This window comes from Takifugu flavidus, chromosome 15, assembly GCF_003711565.1.
Source record: "Takifugu flavidus isolate HTHZ2018 chromosome 15, ASM371156v2, whole genome shotgun sequence".
Taxonomy (NCBI): domain Eukaryota; kingdom Metazoa; phylum Chordata; class Actinopteri; order Tetraodontiformes; family Tetraodontidae; genus Takifugu; species Takifugu flavidus.
In genome coordinates this window covers 9,568,338-9,592,134 of record NC_079534.1, presented here as the reverse complement: position 1 = coordinate 9,592,134, position 23,797 = coordinate 9,568,338, and the positions used below count along the sequence as shown (strand labels likewise).

At 38.8% G+C, this 23,797-nt stretch overlaps 2 protein-coding genes across 2 annotated transcripts; both read left to right on the top strand.

Moving 5' to 3' along the window:
• The first annotated feature begins 230 nt into the window (after positions 1-230).
• Positions 231-10,794, top strand: copa (COPI coat complex subunit alpha). Its single transcript, XM_057057648.1, has 30 exons — positions 231-494; positions 855-968; positions 1,060-1,133; positions 1,310-1,390; positions 1,471-1,547; positions 1,757-1,866; positions 3,098-3,207; positions 3,641-3,740; positions 3,883-4,101; positions 4,556-4,706; positions 4,785-4,851; positions 4,961-5,036; positions 5,167-5,249; positions 5,348-5,573; positions 6,050-6,188; positions 6,473-6,635; positions 6,778-6,924; positions 7,035-7,224; positions 7,300-7,395; positions 7,469-7,557; positions 7,683-7,806; positions 7,921-8,010; positions 8,133-8,236; positions 8,360-8,506; positions 8,590-8,730; positions 8,854-9,036; positions 9,123-9,233; positions 9,342-9,503; positions 10,108-10,302; positions 10,495-10,794. Exons 1-30 carry the CDS (start codon positions 455-457, stop codon positions 10,552-10,554), a joined length of 3,669 nt encoding a protein of 1,222 aa, XP_056913628.1. The 5' UTR covers positions 231-454; the 3' UTR covers positions 10,555-10,794.
• A 116-nt stretch (positions 10,795-10,910) lies between these two features.
• ncstn (nicastrin) lies at positions 10,911-22,255 on the top strand. Its single transcript, XM_057057680.1, has 17 exons — positions 10,911-11,086; positions 11,906-12,007; positions 12,280-12,403; positions 12,718-12,839; positions 13,429-13,574; positions 13,798-13,945; positions 14,097-14,209; positions 14,841-14,993; positions 15,097-15,201; positions 15,466-15,543; positions 15,881-16,050; positions 16,130-16,232; positions 17,804-17,902; positions 18,333-18,420; positions 18,520-18,683; positions 18,867-19,079; positions 20,742-22,255. Exons 1-17 carry the CDS (start codon positions 11,029-11,031, stop codon positions 20,862-20,864), a joined length of 2,109 nt encoding a protein of 702 aa, XP_056913660.1. The 5' UTR covers positions 10,911-11,028; the 3' UTR covers positions 20,865-22,255.
• Positions 22,256-23,797: the final 1,542 nt, after the last annotated feature.

The following is a 23,797-nucleotide window of genomic DNA, read 5'->3' as shown; positions in this document are numbered from 1 at the left end:
TTGAAAATTAACATGGAAAAATCAACTAAACACATTGCAGTATTTAATGTCCAAATTGTATTGAGGCGTGAAGAAATAATACAAACCCAAGTTTCAAATTTCGGGAGAAACGGGAATGGTCAGAGATAATTAGTATCTTGTTTCTTTGGTTTGTTCTTCTACCTATTCTGACCCTCACACCGACACAGTAGGTAGCGGTAATGCTCCTTCTACCATTAGACGCCACCCAATAATAAACACAAAGAAGAAAAACTTCCGCGGTCGTGGAGCTTCCTGCGTCAAATATTGTTCATGACCGGAAGATGGAACGATCGACGTGTCAGCTTCAGTAAGCTAAATCAGCGAAGTCGATTTAGGTTATCCGAATTTTCCTGTTTGAATATTGTTTGTACAGTTGCGTGGGTTAAACTTATAGCGCAGCTAAAGTTACAACCTGCTTTCCTCTCAAGAAAAGATGTTGACAAAATTTGAAACCAAGTCCGCTCGTGTTAAAGGTAAGATCTCGCTAGCGGCAGGTAACACTGGAGCTATCGTTAGCGAATCTACTACAAAGCTAAAATATATATTTTGCACCTTATAATTATTATTATTTCAGTAAAAGACATATTCAAATGTCTTTTTCAATAACTGATGTCGTACCAGTCGCACATTTGCAACAAAGACATGTTTTGCTTTTTAATAGGTAGTGCATATAGCTAACGGCTACAGTGAAAGCATATAGCTAACGCAAGTTTTTTTTGTTTTTAATTGGATCTTTTTATTTGTTAATAACAACACGGCAGAATATCTGTTCGTTGTATTACAAGTTAATACGTTTGTATTATGTTGTAAATGAATAAGTATCTAATTTTCAGGCCTTAGTTTCCATCCCAAGAGACCATGGGTTCTTGCAAGTTTGCACAACGGCGTCATCCAGCTGTGGGACTATCGGATGTGTACGCTGATTGACAAATTTGACGAACATGATGGTAATCTATAGATAGGACCAATCCATTATAATAGTTATATTCTGTTAAAAAAATTGATGTATTAATGTAACTTGCATGTCTTTCCTTACAGGGCCCGTTCGAGGAATTGATTTCCACAAACAGCAGCCTCTGTTTGTGTCTGGAGGAGATGACTATAAAATTAAGGTGATTATTTTCCAATGCTCATTAAAACCTGGTACCTGCCCCTAAATTATTGTACGTACATTTGTTCATCATATCTTCATGTACATATACTTCATCAGATTTGTAGTTTGTATAAAAACAGTAATTTTCCCATTGGAGATTAGTATTAGATATTATTCGATGCTTACTTCGAGTAGGTATGGAACTACAAGCTGAGGCGCTGCCTCTTCACTCTTCTTGGGCATCTGGACTATATCAGAACCACCTTCTTCCATCATGTGAGTTGTTTTGAGCCTATCCTGTAAACTACACTAGACATAACCTTGAAATTCATGACATTATTTTATGCTCTCTGTAGGAGTATCCCTGGATTCTGAGTGCCTCAGATGACCAGACAATTCGCATTTGGAACTGGCAGTCCAGGACCTGTGTCTGGTATATTACAATGAAATTTGTAGTAGGAAAATGCAGTTTTAAAACTACAGTTAGATTAAGATATTTTGTATCAGTTTTTTTGTTTGCAACAAACCTTACGTGTGTCTGTGTGTGTGTGTGTGTGTGCGCGCGCGTGCGTGCATGTGCACATTTCTTAAAAGTGCGTTGTCTTGTATTTTTTAATATATTTTTTTCTCTTTGGTAACCAGTGTGCTGACGGGCCATAATCACTATGTGATGTGTGCCCAGTTCCACCCATCTGAAGACCTGGTTGTGTCTGCCAGTCTGGACCAGACCGTGCGAGTGTGGGATATTTCCGGTGAGAGCCTGGGATTGATGGATACAAGGACAATGGGCTGGGTTGTGGAAGAGTTAAAAGCAATGGGTGGATGGTGAGGAAGAAGCAGTAAAATGACTGGTCCTGCATTGCTTCTTCCTCACTTATGTATTAAGGACAAATCTGTGTGGGCTGTTTGCTGACACACCTTTCCTATAACACTTTTTATAGTGTGGTATTAGCTGGTGTGATACTGCACTGTAAACTGATGTCTCGAGGATTTAGAAGGGGTGTTTCTGTGCCTGTGCATGACCTTTCTTCAACTTTTTTGAACTTTATTCAACTTTTTATTGGTGTGTGTGTGTGTGTGTGTGTGTGTGTGCGCGTGTGTGTGTGTGTGTGTGTGTGTGAGAGAAAGAGAGATTATCATGGCTTAACATGATTTAGAACCTTTCAATTTTACATTCACATTTAGCATGTGGGAAGGCTTTCATGACAAGGGGACTTTATTTTATAATTTTGTTTCGATAACTTGCACCAAAGAAAAGCAACCCTAACTACTAACTGGCATGAAATGGCACCTCTTACAAACATGCTTTTTTTTAAAAAAAAAAAAAGGTTTTATAATTAGACTGGCATGGCATTAGTACATCTGTCTCTGCAATTGCAAATTAACCTGAAATGCAGAAAAGTATGTTGGTGACAGTTAAAATTCTTACATTATTACTCTAATGTGTAGGCCTAGGTATAAGCTTTGATGCATCATCTTTTAATTTGCATGTTAATTTCTCAGATAAAACATGCAAATATCAACAATCTGTTATTTCTAACTTTTTAACAACCCATCAGAATATGTCTTAAACACCAACCATCCCATGAGATTGTTCCACACACTGCTCCACATCTTCCTGAAACCCATACTCTCAATGGAAACATCCACATCTGCACAAAAGTTCCTAGTGCCATTTCTGTCTTCCTTCAGCTTTCCTTATCGTGCAACTGTCTGTTCACCACATTATGTTATGGACAAGACAACATGAATACAAGCTGTGTTTTCCAAAAACATAGATTTGTCTAGAATAACATAGCATAGCTTGTGTTGATGTTTCTTGTTCCTGTGTGTGTTCAGCAGTTCTCCCCATGAATAATTTTACTGTGTTGCCTCCCCTTATAATGATCCTGATCTGTATTCTATTTTAAGTGTCTGTTTTTCCTCTCCAATTTGTGGTTGGGGGTCTTTCTATGAATGCATTACCCTGAATATTGGTTCCAGGTCTGAGGAAGAAGAATCTGTCTCCTGGTGCAGTGGAGACTGAGGTGCGAGGGATCTCTGGTGTAGACTTGTTTGGTGTCTCTGATGCTGTTGTCAAGCATGTTCTTGAGGTAATACTCTTAATCTTTATAATTTGGGTTCTGTTGGGCTAAATAAATATATAAACTGTGGTCGTGCCATGATGTGTTGAATGTCATTGGCAATGGCAGTTAAAAGATTGATTGATCAATCCTAAAAATAACAAATATGGTTATTTTCAGTAATTTGTTGCTATTAATCTGTGCTCACTAAGAAGGGCATAATGTATGCTCTACTTTTTAATGCTGTTGTTTCTACATTTGTAGGTATTTAATGTTTAAGCCTTATTTTCTTCAAATAACTAAACAAATGAAAAGTGTGGCACTAGATGTTTTTTTTATTGGTTTAACACAAAGCAGGGATGTTTCTGGTTAAAGTATGATGATTTCAGTTACTTTTCTGTAGTTGATCTGTATGAAACGTGTTCATTTTGTCATAGATGGGCTCTCATGTTTTTCTATTTAGGGACACGATAGGGGTGTTAACTGGGCTGCCTTTCATCCCAGCATGCCCCTTATTGTATCTGGAGCTGATGACAGGCAGGTCAAGATCTGGAGAATGAATGGTAAATGACCTGCACATGCATACAACAGGCTATTTCACAGTGGTTGTTACAGCTGACACCCTGTAGATGTGTTACATCAGATTGAAAGTTAAAACAAAAGCTTATGTTGTAAGAACTTCAGTTTCCCTTTGCCACATTCCAGAATCCAAAGCTTGGGAGCTCGACACATGTCGTGGTCACTACAACAATGTGTCCTGTGCTGTGTTCCATCCACGGCAAGAGCTCATCCTATCCAATTCCGAGGATAAGAGCATCCGAGTGTGGGATATGTCCAAAAGGACTGGAGTGCAGACCTTTCGAAGGGACCATGATCGTTTCTGGGTTCTCGGAGCTCACCCAAACCTCAACCTATTTGCTGCTGGTTGGTTTTTCGTTTGATCTGTATTTAGCAATGTACTCACGTTATTTTTTGATCAATCCTCATCGACAAATCCATCAAAGTTCTCATCTTCTGTATCCAAAATGAATGAAATGATTCTGAAATTGCTTTTGCGAAAACCGGCAAGCCAAAAAGCATTTACAGATTTTGGAACTCGGTGCACACATTAGGCTCACCGCATTATAAGGCACCCCGTCCATTTTGGAGAAAATTTATGTTACTTTTAAGTGTGCCTTATAGTCGCGAAAATACGGTACTTATAAAAGACTAAGATTCTTAATATGTGGTTCATCATTTTAGTGTAAAAAATAATAAAACTACACATTTATTGCCTCAAAATACATACAGTTGCATCACTTGTTAGATGGTTCGCTATTAAAATGTTTTTGTATGTTTCACAGTTATATAACTTGTTTGTATACCATTTCTCCTTTAGGGCATGACAGTGGTATGATTGTGTTCAAGCTGGAGCGTGAACGCCCGGCGTATGCTGTGCACGGCAACATGTTATACTATGTCAAGGACCGCTTCCTCCGCCAGCTAGACTTCAACAGCAGCAAAGACACTGCTGTCATGCAGTTACGCAGGTAGGTCACATTCCTCAGAAACAGAGTGCAAATAACTCAGTATTTTAGAATAATATTCTCTTTTTTTAATCACCCTAGTGGGTCTAAGTTCCCTGTGTTCAGCATGTCTTACAACCCTGCAGAGAATGCTGTACTCCTCTGTACTGTAAGTATGTTTTAAATGAAACAATTGTTTCAATAATATTTAGCAATGCAGAGAGATGCTTAAGTATGTTATTTGTGGTGTTGAATGTCAATCTATCTTCCTTCTACAGAGAGCGACCAACCTCGAGAACAGCACCTATGACTTGTACTCTATTCCTAAAGAAAGTGATTCTCAGAACCCTGATGGTAATAAAGTCATTAAGCTTGACTCCTCTTCTGTATACTCTCTTGATTTGTAAAGCCTTAAGAAATTATCAACAAAGCATACCTCTGTGCATTTACTGCATTGACTGTGTTTTTTTTTTAAAAATCTCAGCACCTGAAGGAAAGAGGTCTTCTGGTTTGACTGCCGTCTGGGTAGCCAGGAACAGATTTGCCGTCTTGGATCGAATGCACTCTGTAAGTGTATTTGGCCATTTTAAAGTCATAATGTGTTGTTGTTCATTGTTTAATATTCACAATGTGTGTTCCTTTTTTCCCACATTTCTTTTTTGTAGCTGTTGATTAAGAACCTGAAAAATGAAATTGTTAAGAAAGTTCAAGTCCCAAACTGTGAGGAGATCTTTTATGCTGGGACAGGATCATTACTTCTGCGTGATGCTGATGGTGTCACACTGTTTGATGTTCAGCAAAAGCGGTCTCTGGCCACTGTCAAGGTGGCCAAGGTCAAGTATGTAGTGTGGAGTGCTGACACAAGCCATGTGGCTCTGCTCGCTAAACACGGTGAGTAAATAAGAATAGGAACTGTATTATCTTCCTTTTTTTCCAAATGTAATTTTGGTTTCCTGAGTTGAGGCTTTAATGCATTAGTTAGACTTGGGAGTCAAGTTTGCATTAAAGGGAACAAAGTGATGTTTATATATTTATACTGTATTGCTTAAAAAAGGACATACTCAGCTCATGGCTTTATTTTATGTAAGGTGTGTTTAAAACCCATAGTTAATAACTGTAACTATATTTAAATAATCTACTGCACTATATCTTAGAAATGTAATATGGCTGTGTATTGTGTTTGTTTAGAATTGCATTATCAGCAGAGTTGAAGTAAACGTGGTAACTATGCGGCACGATTGAATTATTTTACCAAAGCCAACTCTGATATTAATTGCATTACAAGAATCCACACAATTATGCACAACAACCTGCTTCTTGACAGTTGCTTTAATTTTACTTATTTGGTTTTTATCCCTGAACAATAGCGATCATGATCTGTAACCGTAAGTTGGAGAGTCTGTGCAACATTCATGAAAACATCAGAGTGAAGAGCGGAGCCTGGGATGAGAGTGGGGTTTTCATCTACACCACTTCTAACCACATTAAATATGCTCTTACCTCTGGGTAGGTGCTTCTTTTAAAGGTTTAAAGAGCATATTGCAGTTTAAAATTTTTGGAAAATATCTGACATGTAACTTGTCAAAAAATAAATAAAAATTACCATTTGAAACTTTCAGTGAGGCTTAAAAATGTTTTTCAAGACATGAGGGCACAAATTTAACAGAAAAAGTGACTTTTTTTGAAACCAAAACCCAACCCATTACCATGATTTTTGGTAATTAACAGCTGAAGCAGGACTAAATATCTTATTTAATTTGTGCATTAACTTCTGTTTTATTTTGCCATAGCGATCATGGCATCATCCGGACACTTGATCTGCCCATCTATGTTACCCGTGTAAGAGGAAACAGCGTGTACTGTTTGGACAGAGAGTGCAGGCCACGGGTTCTCACCATTGACCCAACAGAATACCGCTTTAAACTTGCCCTGGTGAACCGCAAATATGATGAGGTGAGTCTGTGGATTTAGCCATTTGTAGCATTCAATAGCCATAAGCATTATACCCAACATGTCTAAGTATTTTCAGTATGTGCAGCTTTGAAGGAATTCTCTTATACAGTCCCTAAAATCTGTATACACATTATCCTTCCAGGTGCTTCACATGGTTCGCAATGCCAAGTTGGTGGGCCAGTCTATCATTGCCTACCTGCAGAAGAAGGGCTATCCTGAGGTGGCTCTACACTTTGTCAAAGATGAGAAGACACGCTTTAGTTTGGCTCTGGAATGTGGAAACATTGAGGTGAAGCAATTCTTTCTTGCACAATGATAATGTTGAATGTATTTTAAAACTTAGATCAGTTTTTGCCCTACCCAAAAATGTTGTTGAACCTCTTGTCGATGCACTTGTAGGTAGCTCTGGAAGCTGCAAAGGCTCTGGATGACCGGAGCTGCTGGGAACGCCTTGGTGAAGCTGCCCTGCTGCAGGGCCACCACCAAGTTGTGGAAATGTGCTACCAGAGGACAAAGAACTTTGACAAACTTACATTCCTTTACCTCATCACTGGAAATTTGTCAAAGCTGCGCAAGATGATGAAGATTGGTGAGCAGAGATGATGAGGATATTTGGTTGGTTATATGTTGATGAAGTAATATTAATGCCATCTCAAAATTATAGCTGAGATCAGGAAGGACATGAGTGGCCAATACCAGGCAGCACTTTATTTGGGAGATGCCATTGAGAGGGTCCGCATCTTGAAGAACTGTGGACAGAGTGAGTACATTGTTTTTCTCGTAATAATCATCATGTGTACACAACACTTTACATGGTCTGTCTGTGTTTTCAGAGTCTTTGGCGTACTTGACTGCTGCCACACATGGCCTGGATGAAGAAGCTGAGGCACTTAAGGAGACCTTTGACCCAGAAAAAGAGATGGTATGGAAAACATAATTCCGAAACAGCGTTTATGCAAGTTTGGCCACTAAAATCTTGCATTTGTTGATGAAAACCAAAATGACAAAACAAATCTTTAAAATAATAGTGACTCTTGTGTCTTTTAGTTGCCAGACATTGATCCCAATGCACAACTGCTGCAGCCACCTCCACCCATCAATCCTCTTGACACCAATTGGCCTCTGCTCACTGTGTCAAAGGGTTTCTTTGAAGGAGTCATTGCAGGAAAGGGTAAGTAAAAAAAAAAAAAAAAAAATTATATATACATATATATACATACATATATATATAAAATACATATCTATATATGTATTTTATGCATATATATATATATATAAAATACAGGGAAGACGGGTCAGATGGCTGCTGACCTGGACATGGATGTCTCTGGGGCTGAAGGCTGGGGAGATGATGCTGAGCTCCAGCTGGATGAGGGTAAATCCATCTTAACTAAATGACACTATTTATACTATAAGACAATTCAAGATTTTCCTTGAGTGGGTGACACATCATAATTACTTCTTGTATATAAATTGCCTTGGCTAATCTTTTGTCAGATGGCTACATGGATGCCCAGGAAGGATTTAGTGATGAAGGAATGGGAAAAGAGGAGGGAGGAGGCTGGGAAGTGGAGGAAGACTTGGACCTTCCGCCAGAGCTGGTGACAAAAGAAAAGGATTAATGGCTTGGCCACTTACAGATTCAAGAACAGCTATAAGAAATGCCCATTAGCTTTTTCACCTCTCCATTTTAATTCTGTATTTGAATATCTTTCAAACACCAGGATGTGCCAGCTGGTGGAGCTGGAAGAGCCGAAGATGGCTTCTTTGTCCCCCCAACCAAGGGTATAAGTCCCACACAGATGTGGTGCAACAACTCCCAGCTGCCAGTGGACCACATCTTGGCTGGTTCTTTTGAAACTGCTATGAGAGTATGTGCACAACCTATTATTTCTTTGCTTTTTAAAATGCAGCTTTCAGAAAAGCTTAAATTAACTATCCCTCTGCACTACAGTTGCTCCATGATCAGGTGGGAGTTGTCAATTTTGGCCCCTATAAGACACTGTTCATGCAGACATTGTCCAGGGGCCGGACATGTTACCTGGGTCTGCCCTCACTACCTTGCCTTCGTGGTCATCCCCAGAGAAACTGGAAGGTACAGATGTTAATTTTATTTACTGGAAATAAAAAGGGTGTTTGTCAACAACAGTCTTTACACAGTTCATCTTTGACAACTATTATCTTCTAAATCTGTGTCCTTTCTTTCTTTTATTTTTAGGACTGTGGAGCAAAGCAAGGCCTCCCCGCTGTGGGCTTGCGTCTCTCTGACCTCATCACTCGTCTTCAGCAGTGTTACCAGTTAACCACTGCTGGTCGGTTTGAGGAGGCTGTGGAACGCTTCAGATCCATTCTATTGTCAGTGCCTCTACTGGTAGTTGACAACAAACAGGAAATTGCAGAGGTGAGCAACACTGTGGATTGTGTCCTACATATCCCTTCTTAAATATTCAGTTTTCACTAGTTTTGTACTTGCTCTCTGTATTCCAGGCCCAGCAACTGATCACAATTTGCAGAGAATATATAGTGGGTCTGACCATGGAGATAGAGAGAAAGAAGTTACCTAAAGACACATTAGAGGACCAGAAGAGGCTGTGTGAGGTAAAAATTGGGTTTGATTAACAGCAAAATTTCTTGTGTTCCGGCGAGGTGTTGATTTGCCACATATTTAATTCACACGATTTTCTGTTTCATCCACCCCGTGTATAGATGGCTGCTTATTTTACCCATTGCAATCTCCAGCCAGTCCACATGGTTCTAGTGTTGCGCACAGCTCTGAACTTATTCTTCAAACTTCGGAACTTCAAAACAGCTGCTGGGTTTGCTTGCCGCCTACTCGAGCTGGGACCTAATCCAAATGTTGCGCAACAGGTTGGTTTTTGACAAATCAGTGGTTACATTTAGCATACTGTTTTCCCATATATTAACTCAGTATCTGAGTGAGCAAAACATACGCACCTGGCACTTCATTCTAGATAACATTATTTTTCAACTTTAGTATTAGCTGATATTTTAATAGTTGTTCATATTTGGGTGATTTTTGATCCGTCAAAAACCGCTGACTGGAAATCTGTACTAGCAGCAAATCTAGCATATTTTTCTTATTGAGTAAAAATTTTCTCATTGACACGCATTCAAACCATTATCATTGATCCATTTGCCGTGAGGGCATAGATCATGAATTGTTTGATGTTGGGCTTTCCTTTGAGAGCTGAGCCCTTACATTTTCACCCAGACATATTTTTCATTCAGTAACATCAATCTTGCAATATACGGAAGAGGAGAAGTAAACTAATTCAGTGTTTAGTATTTTTGTTCATGGCTTGAGTTGAAGAAATACAAAAAAAAACAAAATTGCAAATATGAATTTCCGCATACGTATGTGCATATTATACACTTTTGGTTAGGAAGGACCTCAATGGGAAAAACACTGAAGAGTTTACTTGATGAATGTTTGTTTTGTTTTCAAACTTAGACACGCAAGATATTGGCTGCCTGTGAGAAGACCCCAACCGATGCCCATCAGTTGAACTATGACCCCCATAATCCGTTTGATTTGTGCGCTGCCTCTTTTATTCCTCTGTACCGTGGACGTCCTGTTGAGAAGTGCCCGCTGTCTGGTGCTTGCTACTGTCCCACATACAAAGGCCAGCTCTGCAGGGTCACACAGGTATGCTGAGAAGATAAGGATAAAGCCAAAAGCCAGAATTTAAAAAAAAATCCCAGAAATGTAAAAAAACCCATTAATTACTGTCTTAAGGAAGTAAGCTTTTTGTTTTGTTTTGTTTGATAAAAAGCACAATGATAAGAGAAAGATGCATAGGGTGGTTTCTTTAATGATTAATTTTACCTTACTTTTTAGGTGACTGAGATTGGCAAAGATGTCATTGGACTACGCGTGAGCCCACTACAGTTCCGTTAGATGAGGTTGGAAAAATAAGATGAAGAGACCAGGCAAAGTACCACATCCACTCTAGGATTAATGACGGTAGCCATGAAAAAATAAAAATGAGAATCTCTTTCCTTTATGATTAACCTTCTGTATAACTTTACATGTAGTCCTGTGCATAATCTTAAAAACGACTTGTCTACTTTAAGAGAGTGTTATGTCAGTGATGAACAATTCTCTATCTGGGTAAAAAATAAAGATGTATAATAAGTATTACAGTGTCTCTGATTTTTTTCTTCTTCATTTGTTTGCAATAATATGGGAAGATTTGTTTTATGTATGTAAGGGTTCAGTATTGATAAAGGTACTTGAGTCTGGAGTCATGTCATGTGGTAGCTACCATTTTATTTGAACACATGGTTGAGACCGGAATGAAACAGCGGAGCGGAACCCGGACGTTATTTGTATTAACACTTTGTGGGGTATTTTACTTTCTCAACCAGGAAGATGGGTGTGTGGTCGAATAAATGGGCCATTATTTTGGTAGTTGGATGCTTATCCATTGGTAAGTTATAGCCTAGTTATCTTTTGTTTATTTGTCTACGATTTTGTAAATCAGCATGGTGTGCTGTGATTCAGATTTTATCTCAACGGGTTTCTTTTTATTCGGTGCTAGCGCAATGCTAATTGCTATTATGCTAGCTAGGCTTGGCTAAAGATATCCGCACTTTGTCTTAATCTTAACTACCTGTTTTTTGACTCTATTATTTAAGGGTTTATATTTGATATATTATCGAGTTTTTTTGAAAATATATATTTGGGTTTAGAAATGGTCTATTCATTTAATAATTTTTTTTAGGTTTTCTGCATCGGTTCCTGAATCGGTCTAAACCAACGATTCAAGAGCGTGACTGCTCGTGATTTCACATCTGATTTTCGCAATGAATAGATTAACTGCTGGAAATGATCCTTTGTAGTTTAATGTTGTTTCAGTGTAACTTAACCAGAAGTGATGCATTTATCGGCCCTTCAAACGGAAACAATCTTTTCAATTCGGCACACACCTGACCCATCAAAACATCAATAGATTTAACTCACCGTTGCTGCATTAGAGTCGCATATTAGCTGGCCTTGCTAGGGTACGTTCCTATCTGTAACTGTAAGGAATATAACGAGCTTTATGCTGCACAATGTATAGTTAAGTACATTATATTATCATTTTGATATGACTAGCAGCTGCTGAGATAAAGCAGTGCACATTACATTATACTAGCTGAAGTCTCAAGCATTAGTGTTAGTTAGCGAGGATTTAAACAATTCATACTTTATTCTGAATGTGTTCTCTGTAATCGATTTATAATGCTGACAATATTTTTCCTTCCAGGAATCAGCTCTAATTCAGTGGAAAAGAAGATTTATGTGAATCTTAATTACACTATCCCCTGTGTGCGGCTGCTCAATGCAACCCATCAAATAGGCTGCCAGTGTGAGTGTTGTAAACTAATGCTCCATGAATTCAAAATACATAGACCAATTATGTGAAATAAATATTTTCTTTTGTTGTGAGAAACTTTGGTGCAGTAGGCCCCAATGAGTTTTCATGTCACTGTGTAAAAAATGTATATAGCTAAAGTGCGGATAAAGAGAAAACTTGTTTTCAATAGAAGTTAGCCCATATTTAAAACTGGAATAAATTTAGGGGGAAATTTAGTCTTACACGTTGTAGGCCATGATTCAATTTTTTTCCCCTGATTTCAGCCTCTTTGTCAGGAAATGTTGGCGTGCTCCATGTGCTGGACTCAGAGGATAATCTTGAATGGGTTCTGAATTCTGGTCCCAATCCTCCTTACCTGGTTATCCTGGATTACCTACTCTTTACCAGGTAATGTGTGAGTCTGCAGTAGATTTACAGTGGAATGCTTCAAAATTTGTTTTGTCACCTACACAGATGTTTAAACAAAAAATTCTGTTTGCCTCAATTTAACAGTAATATCAATTGGTAATATCTATTAGTAAAGGAAGTAATACTAGATCATTAAGTTTTTTTTTCACATGAATGTATTGTAGAGTAACATTTACAGTAATAGAAACCGTCTAGTATGAGCACAGAGCCACAATATAAATTACCATTGATAGAACTCAAGCGCAGTAAATTTGACTGATTGGATCTGTCGACTGCCATGATCTGGCTAACAGAGCTGTCATGATGAAGTTGAAGAATGGCTCGAGCAGAGTGGCAGGTGTAGCAGTTGTGGCACCAACTATAAATCCATCCACGGGCTTCTCCCCGCACACGACCTGTCCCAATGAGAACACGGGTATGTACAAGTATACCTTTCAAATCTTGCACTGTACAGTGTGATGACAACATCACCACTTTTAATCTGAAAGGATATAATGGTTCTCTGACATTATGTTTTTCTTGTGACAGGCATGAAATGTGTTATGCCATCTGTAGTTGGTCTAAACTGTCATATTTGGTTATTTAAAATTGGTTGTCTTGACTGTTTGGATAATTGCTTGCATAATTCTGTTTTTAAAATGACTATCCTAAGCAAATAAATAATTAACGAATGACGGCTTACTTTCAGGAAATCACATTTACTTCTGTTTGATGGATTACTTTAAATACTACAATAATGACTGGCTTCAGTCCTGAATATAAAAACAGATTTTGATGGGGATTTTCAGATTTTTGACTGTTTTCACAGTAGCAATAACAAGTAAATAATTCTAAACTATTTTATTTGTTGTTAAAATGCAGTATGTGAATTATTATCTTATCCCATTTTTGAGATTGAAATATTGGATCAAATGGTCAGGTGGATAAAGTTTTTAGCCCTACTAAGTTGAGTTCAGACATTTTGTGCTGTGGCTGTTGACATTTGCCCATTATTTCCCCTTTAGGTGTGTATGTAGAGGACTATGATCCAGCTTTTGCCCATTGTAATGTAACAGTTTGGAACCCTTTGGGAAATGGTTTGTCCTATGAGCAATTTAACTTCCCGATCTTTTCTCTGAAGGATGACAATGAAACCCAGTTGATACGACAGGTAACGGGAATCCATGACATTTACCTCACAAATTGACATTATTAGCTTTTAATTCGACTTATTAAATTAGTCACAAAAATATGCCTATTCATTGCATTCTACTGCTCCTGTGTTTGATGAATACAAATCAGTTTAATTGTCTCTGTCATGAATCTGATTTGAACTTGAACTGATTTGAACAAAAAAGTGAACTTCTTTGTGTGTTTTTTTTAAAAATCTGCAGTGTTACATCAATCATAATCTTGCAGTAAATAACAATGCACCACAGTACCCGCTGTGTGCTATGCAGATGTACTCCCACATGTCTGCTGTCACTGACACCAGCACCTGCATGAGGAGAAGTGATAAAAACAGCTTCAGCATCAGCCCAGGTATTTATATCACCCAAATGGAGACTTTTCATCTTTATTCAGGATGTTTAGTAGTTATAAAAAAATATCTGCCAATAGAATATTGAATTTAATTCTGGAAAGCATGGCTATCATTGTTTTTATTATAAATAGTACTTTTGTCTTTCTTTAGAGATGGTTTGTGATCCACTGGGTGACTTTAATGTTTGGGCCGCCACCAGGCCTCTCAATGTCACATCCAAGGGCCACAAGATGTGGGAGAGTGTGGTCATAGCAGCCGCCAGGGTAAGCTCCAAGAAAAGATGCTTTAGAAATTAGTGAAAAATGAAAATATTCAGGAATCAACTAAATATCATGTAATTTTGAGATAATATGGTTTTTAAAAAAGTTGTTCTTCAAATGGCGTCTGAAGTTAGGTGGGCCTTACCATAAAATCAAATATTTGGGCCTTTTGATAGCTTTTTAAAGCAAGTGGTGTGAGCAATAGCAAAACATTTCCTGTTAATTTGGACAACAAACACCCTGAGCATCTTAACTGCTGGCCACAGTTAAGTTAACACAGCTCACCAACTAATGTAATATTCGGTAGTTTGGGTACATAGGGTGGCTATACTCTCTTGAGTAAAATCTATACTTTGGATACATTATCGCTTAGGCGTAGAATGTCCGACACTGGTTGGAAAATTGCGAAAACAATGAAACCAAAAGCGATGGTACTCCAAGCATGAAAATGTTGGAGGTCTTTAGGAAACGCACAAAAATGTATTTCCGGTCCTGATACTTGTGGCCTGAGAGTGGAGCCTGTTAAAATACTTGCACTCAATGTTTTTTACACTTTAACCCATTGTAAGCAGTGCACTAATAAAAAAGAAAAAAAGAAAATCGGTAATACTTCAGCTCACTTTCCTTTCCTCAGTTGGACAGCAGGTCGTTTTTTTTCGATATTGCTCCTGGAGGAGAGAGCGGAGTTTCTGGTTTTGTTACCCTGTTGGCGGCTGCTCATGCCCTGAGAAACATCACTCAGGAGAACCACCCCAACCGTACCATCCTCTACACATTGTTTCAAGGGGTCAGTAATGTCAACACTGTTATGGCCATTGCTCCAAATGCTGCTCTTCTCCAAGCTGTTTTCCCCGTTTCTTCATGGGTTGTTTTTTTATTTTATTTTTTAGGAAACCTTTGACTACATTGGCAGTTCAAGAATGGTGTATGATATGCAGAACGATGAATTTGCTGTGGATTTGGATAATGTTCATTCAGTTCTGGAGATTGGACAGGTATTATTTTCAGACACTTTATAAAGTACGCAGATTTTTGTTGAGTAACCAAAATCTGATTAAATTGGTATGAAAGATTTAAAAACTACTTAAAAAATTACTCTAATTGTTAAACCAATCTGAAGTTATGTATTATAACTGTATTTTTATTTTTTGTCAAATAGGAATCTGAAATCATGTTGTTAAGATAATTGCTGTTAATTATTTTAGTGTTGTAATACTTGTGTAACGTGAGGTTAACCAGAATGTTAAAACTGTTCACAGGTAGGATTTTGGTCTGACTCCAAGTTGTGGCTTCATTCGGACCCGGTGTCTCGGAAGAATGGCAGCATCAATGATGAGGTATATATCTGCATTTATATTTCCAATCATTACCAGTGCCCCATCACGCTGAACATAATCTGTTTTTCATAAGGTTTACAATTATGTTCATCTGTTTGTACTTAACACATTGGTTAAATGACAAATTTTGTAAAATGTTGTGTTGAATAAATAGTAAACACTAAATATAGTTTTCAGAGGTGTTACATATAAAATTGAATGGAAACATATGATATAAATTAACACTATAGCTTAATAAAACATAATTTGTAAGAAAATAATGAAGTGCTTATTAAAGTAAGGTGATGAGGATGTGAAGTGTTTTATTATTACAACTATCTTTAATGTTTTATTTCAGGTGAGGAAGCTGATTAACAATGTGGAGTTGGCTGCGAATCAATCGGCAATCCCCGTTGAGGAGCCCGGTTTCTCTCAGCCTCTCCCACCTTCATCCTTCCAGCGTTTCCTGCGAGCTCACCCCATCCCCGGTGTTGTTATTGAGGATCATCGATCTGCGTTCACCAACAGGTGATGATTGGCTGTTTGAAAACCACAAATTAGAGGTAATTGTGTTTTTCTAGATGGAATTTTTGTGTTCTGTGTTCAGGTTCTATGAGAGCATGTATGACAACGCAGAGTACCTGAAAGTTTCTTACCCATCAAACATGACGCAAGAGGAACAGCTCGACTTTCTCACAGACACTGCGAAGGTATCATTATGCATGTTTCCACTGCAGGAATTTTTGGGGTAAATGCATGTCCGGCCAATTCCATGTCTTCACTGCAGAATGTCAAGGATTTTCTTCAGTTACCACAAAGTCAGAATGCTGCTTTTAAGAGTTTAATAATCAGAACACATGCAACAACAGCATGCAGAGAGATCTCTGCCCAATGTAACAAACATGTCCCTTTTACAATGCTTAGCAACTACGCCTTTCTCAGTACTTTTCCATCTACTTACTTCATCGTCACAAGGTTAGCATGATAAACTGTAGCATTTTGAAGGTTGCTGACTTGCACATCTTCATTATTTTCTAAGGAGTCTTTGTTCTACAACTCGTGACACCTCGTACACCTGCACAAGCATCATCAAATGAACTTGCTTGACCATACTCCCAAATGATCTATGCTAAACAAAAATAATTTCTTTTACAAGAACCTCCTTCGAAGTGTCATTTACAGGAACTCAGGGCCTTGTGGCAGCCTTGTAAAAACCCCGAAAACCTCCTGAGTGGGGCTTGAGTTTTACTTGGCAATAATTGGCTAAACCTAGCATTAGCTTCACAGGCACGGCTTCTCCTTTTGTTCATAGCATCAACTGCCATGTACACAAAACACAAATGTGGAACCTGCCCCTGCCTGTCTTGGTTTGAATTTTATAAATATTGCAACATGTGCTGGTTACTTAATATTTATTAACACTAATGTTTACACAGTTCCGAAAGATCAGAACTAAAAAAGTTATGTTGGCTGGTTAACTGAAATCATCTTCTCTTAAAATATCACACTGCCTTAGCTCATTTAGGCTTTACTCTCTTGCTTGTTTTCTTTATGATTTTTGCTTTTGGCGGCTCACCTGGCTGATGTCACTGTCACAATTACATGGCGATCAAAACTCAAAGAACCGCTAAGGGGTTATATCACAGAGTGGAGATATAACCCTCAAGAGGGCCAAATGAGAGGAACAGTTCCTGGAAAGTTCCTGCTCCGTGTATTTACCAGGAACTTGCACAGTGGAAATGCGGCTGTTGTTTCGTTTCGTTTTCTCCCGCTTATCCGGATCCGGGTTGCAGGGGCAGAATCTTCAGGAGGGATGCCCAGACAGCCCTCTCCCCGGCCACTTCCATTAGCTCCTCCGGTGGGACCCCCAGCCGCTCCCAAGCCAGGCAAGAGATGTAATCTGTCCACCTAGTCCTGGGCCGGCCATGAGGCCTCCTCCCGGTGGGACATGTCCGGAACACCTCTAAAGGGAGGCATCCGGAAGGCATCCTAGCCAGATGCCCGAGCAACCCCAGCTGACTCCTTTCGATGCGGAGAAACAGCGGTTCTACTCCGAGCTCCTCCCGGGTGTCCGAGCTTCTCACCCTATCTCTAAGGTTGAGCCCGGCCACCCTGCGGAGGAAACTCATTTAAATCATTAAAATGCATTCTCCCTGGTGGCATTTCATATTTGTCTTTTTAGTTAGTAATGTAAAAATTGTTTTAACCGTGTAAGTCTCTGAAGTGTTTTTTTTTTTAGTAAACTGACAATTGTTTCCATTTCTGTTTATATTTCTTTCAGTCTCTGACAGAGGTGGCCACCATGGTGGCTCGGACTCTGTACTTACAGGCTGGAGGAGCAGAAACACAGCTGGGCAACATTAATGCAGACCCTCAAATAGTATGCTTTATTTTATGGATTTAAAGAAATTACACCTCTCTCTGCAAGATGATGCCTTTTTTGATAACTGAGTAATGAAAACAATTCTTACTTCTCTGGCATTTTTCCACTTTTATTTTGTGATCTTTAAATGCACCTAATAAGCGCATGGCACACTTATATGTAAATCAAATTCACCAGATGCTGAAACTCATCAATTTTTATTTTTCATATTTCTCTTTAAATCATTTTATTCTATCCAAGGCAGAGTTGTTGAGGGTCAAATTTCTTTTAAGTGCTGTGCAACATGACAGGAAAAGTAAAAATTGCTTGAATCAACATTTTTCAGTAAATGTATATTGTTCATATTGGATATATTTGTTTATACTGTTTGTATCTATATTCTTTGATCTGGTCAGCATTGACTTAAACTGTTCTCTTCTCTCTTTAGGTGACTCGAATGCTCTATGGTTTCCTTGTTCAGTCAAATAACTCTTGGTTCCAGCAAATAATACCATCTGAATGGATCAGCCATTTGGGTAAATTGGGATAGATTAAATGGTAGTTGTTGTTACTGAACTCTGGTGGGGCACCAACCACAGAACTAAAGCTGCTTTATCACCATTGTTACCTTCCAGCTAACAAACCCACAAACTTCTATGTGGGTGTGACTGGGCAGTCCAGTGAGGCGACTTTTCTGGTCCAGTATCTGCTTGCCAACCTGACTGGAAGCATTGTGAACATTACCCAGGAGAACTGCCAGAACCAAAGAGAGGACCAGGATGACAAAGAAAGCAAACATGTAAGATTGTTTGGAATATACAGACTATATAAGTTGTTTTCAAGAACTTATTTTGGATGGTTTTTTAACCTCCAACATACCTACCTACCCTACCTGCCTCACAATTGGTGGTGTTATATTTACTTTTAAGTGTGAATTTGTTGCACTTCAGTAATCCCACCTCATCTCTTTCCTTTCTCCCAGATCTACACTTACATGTGGGTTCAAGGCACCCTGCCTCTGAACAGTACAGAGCGACATGGTTTCTGTGTACGCTCCACAGTGCACCTCTCCAAAGCTGTGTCCCCAGCCTTCCACCTACAGGAGTACAACTCCAAGGATTATTCCACATGGACAGAGTCCAGGTGGAAGAGCATCAAAGGACGGATATTCCTAGTGGCCAGTCATGACCTAGAGGTAAACTGTTTGCTCTTCAAATTCAAAATCAGAAATCTACATGTATTTTTACTTCAAAACCAAATGATGTGTAATACTAGAGATGGGATTCCAAGCTGGTGAGATAATAGTGCATCTTTGATTAATTAGAACATCATAAAAAATGTTTGTTTTAGTAATTTAATTCTCTATGAAAAAATGTTTATTACAAACTTACACACAGACAGGTTATATTTCATTTTTTTCTTTGAACTTTGACTTTTCATTTTTTGGAAAGTTTTTTTTTTTTTTTTGAAAATTTCAATATTGAAGCCGCATTCGTGTCATGATAGCTAATCCCAAAACATTTACAAAGGTTCTATGAGCCTTTAAATAGTGTCTCAATCTGATTCAGTAGGCTACACAATCATTTGAGCCACTGCTCACTTGACAGTTGTCCAGGACATGATCACTGACATCGTGTGCAATGTCAAGCCACAAAAGGTCATTGCTAACGAAGCTGGCTGCTCTCAGAGTTCAGCATAAAAGAAAAATGATGGAAAAATGTGGTAAAAGGTGCCAAAGAAATGGAGATATCTGCAAACTTGAAAGGATTGTAGGACAAAGCCCATTCAAGAACATGGAGGAGTTTCACACAAAGTGGACTGGAGTTGGAGTCAGAGTCATCACACACAGATGGATCCAGGGCTACAACTCTTGTAGTCAGTCTGGTAGACGTCAGAGGCGTCTTACCTCAACTGATGATAAAAGTCATGGACTGTTGATCAGTGGTCCAGTGGTTCTATTCAGGTAAAACTAAATTTTGCATTTAATTTAAAAAATGCCCAGAGTTTGAAGGAAGAGTGGAGATGCACAGTCCAAGGAGCTGGGGCTCCAGTGTCAACATTGATGATATGGGGAACCCTATCACCTGCTGATGTTGGTGCACTGGGACTTTTCAGGTCAAAGTAACGGCTTCCACCATGAAATTTTAGAGCACTTAACATACTTCTGCTCACCAGTGTTATGGACATGCTGATTTTATTTTCCAGCAAGACTTGGCACCTGCCACACTGCTAGCAGCACCAATACCTGGTGTTTGGCCATGGTGTCCCTGCAGTCAATTGACTGGCTGCAAACCCCTCTGAAGAGGGAGATGTGAGACACCAGAAACAACAACACAGACGAGCTGCCATCCACTGGATGGGCTTCCATGTCCATCCAGTGGATGGCCAATTTTATACCAATTTTCAGAGCAGCTGAAGCTTGAATTTTTGGGGTTTTCGTTAGCTCAGTCTGTAGGCGACTGGGCTGGGAAGCAGCGGATTCTCAGCTCGACAACATTTGGTAGCAGTGGGAGCTGCCAGCACACTTTTAGGTACCCCGTGAGCACACCTCGCATAGGGCCCTGCAATGAGCTGGTAACTCATTCAGGGGTATATCCTGCCTTCACCCATGTGCAGCTGGGATGGGCTGCTACTCCCTCCTTGTTTCCTCAAAAGGGATAAAGTGGTCGACAAAAAATTATTTGCAAGCCCTACTAATTAAAATTCAAAGAAAAACAACAAGTCGTCTGTGTGTAATCAGTCCATATACCGAGTTTCATTTTTTAAATTGAATTACTGATATTGCTTATTTATTTAAATGTACTGTAACAGTAAAAGAATTGAAAACAAAAACATTACCGCTCTCTATCTCATCCAGATGTTGACACTGGGTGTTGGATTTGGCGTGCTGCTTACGTCCCTGCTGTTGACGTACATCGTCAGCTCAAAGGCTGACATCCTCTTCGGCTCAGAGAGGGAGCCAAGCAATGCCACCTACTGATTTACACAGATCTGATTCACACAGGCCCGGGACCACTACTACAACTACTACTCTTCCAACTACATACATGGACAAGCGGTTTCTCATTAAAAGAGGGTTTAAGGGGGAATCGCTGAGATAACAACTCCACTTTAGTAGACTCACTCAGGTGAGGAGACACAGGGACTGGAATGGACTGGATCGGCCTGGACAGATCTGGACTCATCAGGGTCAGGAAACACTGGTCAGTCACCAGCTGATCCTGCCAATGTAAAAAGATGTCTATTTGTTTTAATTTTCTCTTATTTTTATTTCTTTTGTTTTTTTCACTGTGTCATGTAGGGACTGAGTGAATGAGTGAGTGAAGTGAGAAATAATATAATAAACTATTTCCTGTGTAGAAAGTAGACTAATTTGGAGTGGATTAATGAGAGTGAGTGTGTGACTGAAGACTGTATTAGGATTGCGATGGTGTGTGCAATACTGCAGCTTTCTTTTCTCAGTGTAGTTAACTTATCAATACAAATCAGTTTTGCATTAATGGGCAAGTCAGAAAAAGTAAATTTGTAAAAAAAAAAAAAGAAATTATTTCACATATTGTGAAATTTAATTACCCAGTAGTCTGATTGCCATTTTGTTCATGTCGACCAGCTACCAGCAATCATTACATCCAGTCAGAACATGTGTAATGACGCTGTTGATTTGCTGTTACTCTGATTACCTTTGCTTCTCACCTTTTGTGCAAAGTCTCATTTAATGATCCTTCTTAGAGCTGTGAAAACAAACTCTGATTTTCTTTTCTTCAATTGCTGGAATTCATGACCAATTTTTATGCCTTGATTAAAAAAATAAACTTTGCTTCTTTTCCAGAAATTGTGTGTAGAAGGCTAAAATTTAAAATTTTGCTAGCTATTTTACTTAATTATTGAAGCAAGTGATTGTTTTAGATGTGGGTGTAGTGAGGGAGAGAGAATATACTGTATATTCTAGAAAAACGGTGCTGATTTGTAGAAAGAAATTTGTTTTAGTGAACTTTTCATACAAATAATGTCTGTTTACTTCAATATTGGCGAACGGGAGGTCTTAAGGGGGACAGTCCTCAGTAAGAGACTAATGTGCAAGGGAACTAAGTGGCACCTACCATTCAGTTGGAGACCAGACATTGCAGAAGTAAGCTATACATTTGACAAATTAATTATTCAAATGACTCCTGTGTTTGTTTTATTGTCAAGGTAAGTCATGTCCATCTTACCTATTCTGTACACTGCACAACACTGCAAGCTTTTCTATCTCTGATGCTTTTCTGTGTAACTTAATTTCAGTTCTCTTTAATCCTTTTATGCAAAGACAGAACTTGTTTTGCTTTGTCAGCTACAAGTGTAGAGATTAAACTCATTCCACTCATTTGACAACTTCAGTCCCCTGTGTTTGGTTGAAAGGGAGTAAATTTTGCTACAGACCTTGCACACAAACCTTTTGTCCTTATATATATGACTGGATAAAATTTGGATAAAACCCAGATGAAGGCCCAAGTATGGGTGGAGATCAAAAGAAAGCAAAGACACTTGGCCCAAGCAGTCTCTGGCAATACAATCTCTGATGCAAGGCAATACAGGGAAGGCTATCTTTCATTTGGATTTACTTTCACCGGGGATACAACGATACTGACTCCGTTGTGCTGAGTGTGTGGGGAAAAGCTATCCAACAGTGCTATGTTCTCAAGTAAGTCCCATTTCCAAACGAAACGCCCTTTACTTCATAAGAAGAATGCAGACTATTTTGTTCACCGGCGTGAACACAGGTAGAAACCGGTGACTTTCATGAGAAAAACCACAAAAGTAAACGAGAGCCCTTAACCCTTTAAAGCCGTTTGTATCATATTTGATACGCGAGATTCTGAGATGTCTCTTTTTTCTAAACCAAAATCAAGTGTGGCAGACCACTGTCCTCTCCAGAAACAACTCCAACACCACCCCGTAAAAGAGGCTGCAGTGTGCCTCTTGTGCTAAAAAGTGCTATGCAAAAAAAACAAAGAGAAAAATGTTGTTCATGTTCTATATTGTCAAAATGTTATGGGCAAACTTTGTTTTTGTGTCTAAAGTTAACATAGTCGTGAGCTAAAAGTTGCCGAAATCGCCTAATGTATCATATTTGATACAAAAAAAATGTCATAAACAAAATTTAAAAAAAATTGGGATTTTGTTAAAAGGTTCAATAAACATCTCATTTCCAAAAAATTAGAATTTTCTGGCTATTTTTTGATGTGTCAGGCTTTATAGGGTTAAAGCTGGTTACCACATTGCTGAACTTGTAGCTACAGTAAGTCAAAAAAGTCACATACTATTACATTAATATTTTGTGCCTGCAAATCTCTTGTAAATGAGATGCTTGGTCCCGAAGGAACTAAAGAAAAAGCCAAAGTTCCTTTCTCAGAAAACACGATTTCCAATTGAATTGGCAGGACAATAACACTGCTGTGTGTGATAATAGTTAAGCATTTAAAAACTCTCGAGAAGATGTCAATTTTTTTCACTTTATCCTCCCTCAAGTCTTGACTGGGTTAGGGACCCTTATTGCTCAACATCAGTTGGGGGAAAGGAGATGACTCTACAGGAGCAGGAGGACCTAACTGAACTGAGGCTAAACCGTGGTTTAAAGCTAAGCTTTGCAGATGTACCTTTGGACAGTTTTTGGTTGGCTACTGCCAAGGAGTTTCCAAATCTGGCCAAAAAAGCTATTTTGCTACATTGCTCCCATTTTTCCCCAACAACAAATCTGTAAGGTGAACTTTTCGAGCCCGACTGCTATAAAAACTAAAAAAAAGAGGGACTGAGAACTGTTGAGGAAGAGTTTCCTGTGTGTCTTTCTTTGATTCCTGCAAGGATATCAGCTCTGTGTTCATCCAAACAGGCCCAGGTTTCACTCTGAGTGTTCAGAAATATTTTATTTTATTC

Bases quoted from the DNA above. Each gene is read 5' to 3' on its own strand.
- copa (XM_057057648.1), top strand. From the start codon at position 455: ATGTTGACAAAATTTGAAACCAAGTCCGCTCGTGTTAAAG. The intron at 8,237-8,359 runs GTGACAAAAGAA...TTCAAACACCAG, and splicing joins TGGACCTTCCGCCAGAGCTG to GATGTGCCAGCTGGTGGAGC. The intron at 9,234-9,341 runs GTAAAAATTGGG...CCCCGTGTATAG, and splicing joins ACCAGAAGAGGCTGTGTGAG to ATGGCTGCTTATTTTACCCA.
- ncstn (XM_057057680.1), top strand. From the start codon at position 11,029: ATGGGTGTGTGGTCGAATAAATGGGCCATTATTTTGGTAGTTGGATGC. The intron at 12,404-12,717 runs GTAATGTGTGAG...TCTGGCTAACAG, and splicing joins GATTACCTACTCTTTACCAG to AGCTGTCATGATGAAGTTGA. The intron at 12,840-13,428 runs GTATGTACAAGT...TTTCCCCTTTAG, and splicing joins CTGTCCCAATGAGAACACGG to GTGTGTATGTAGAGGACTAT.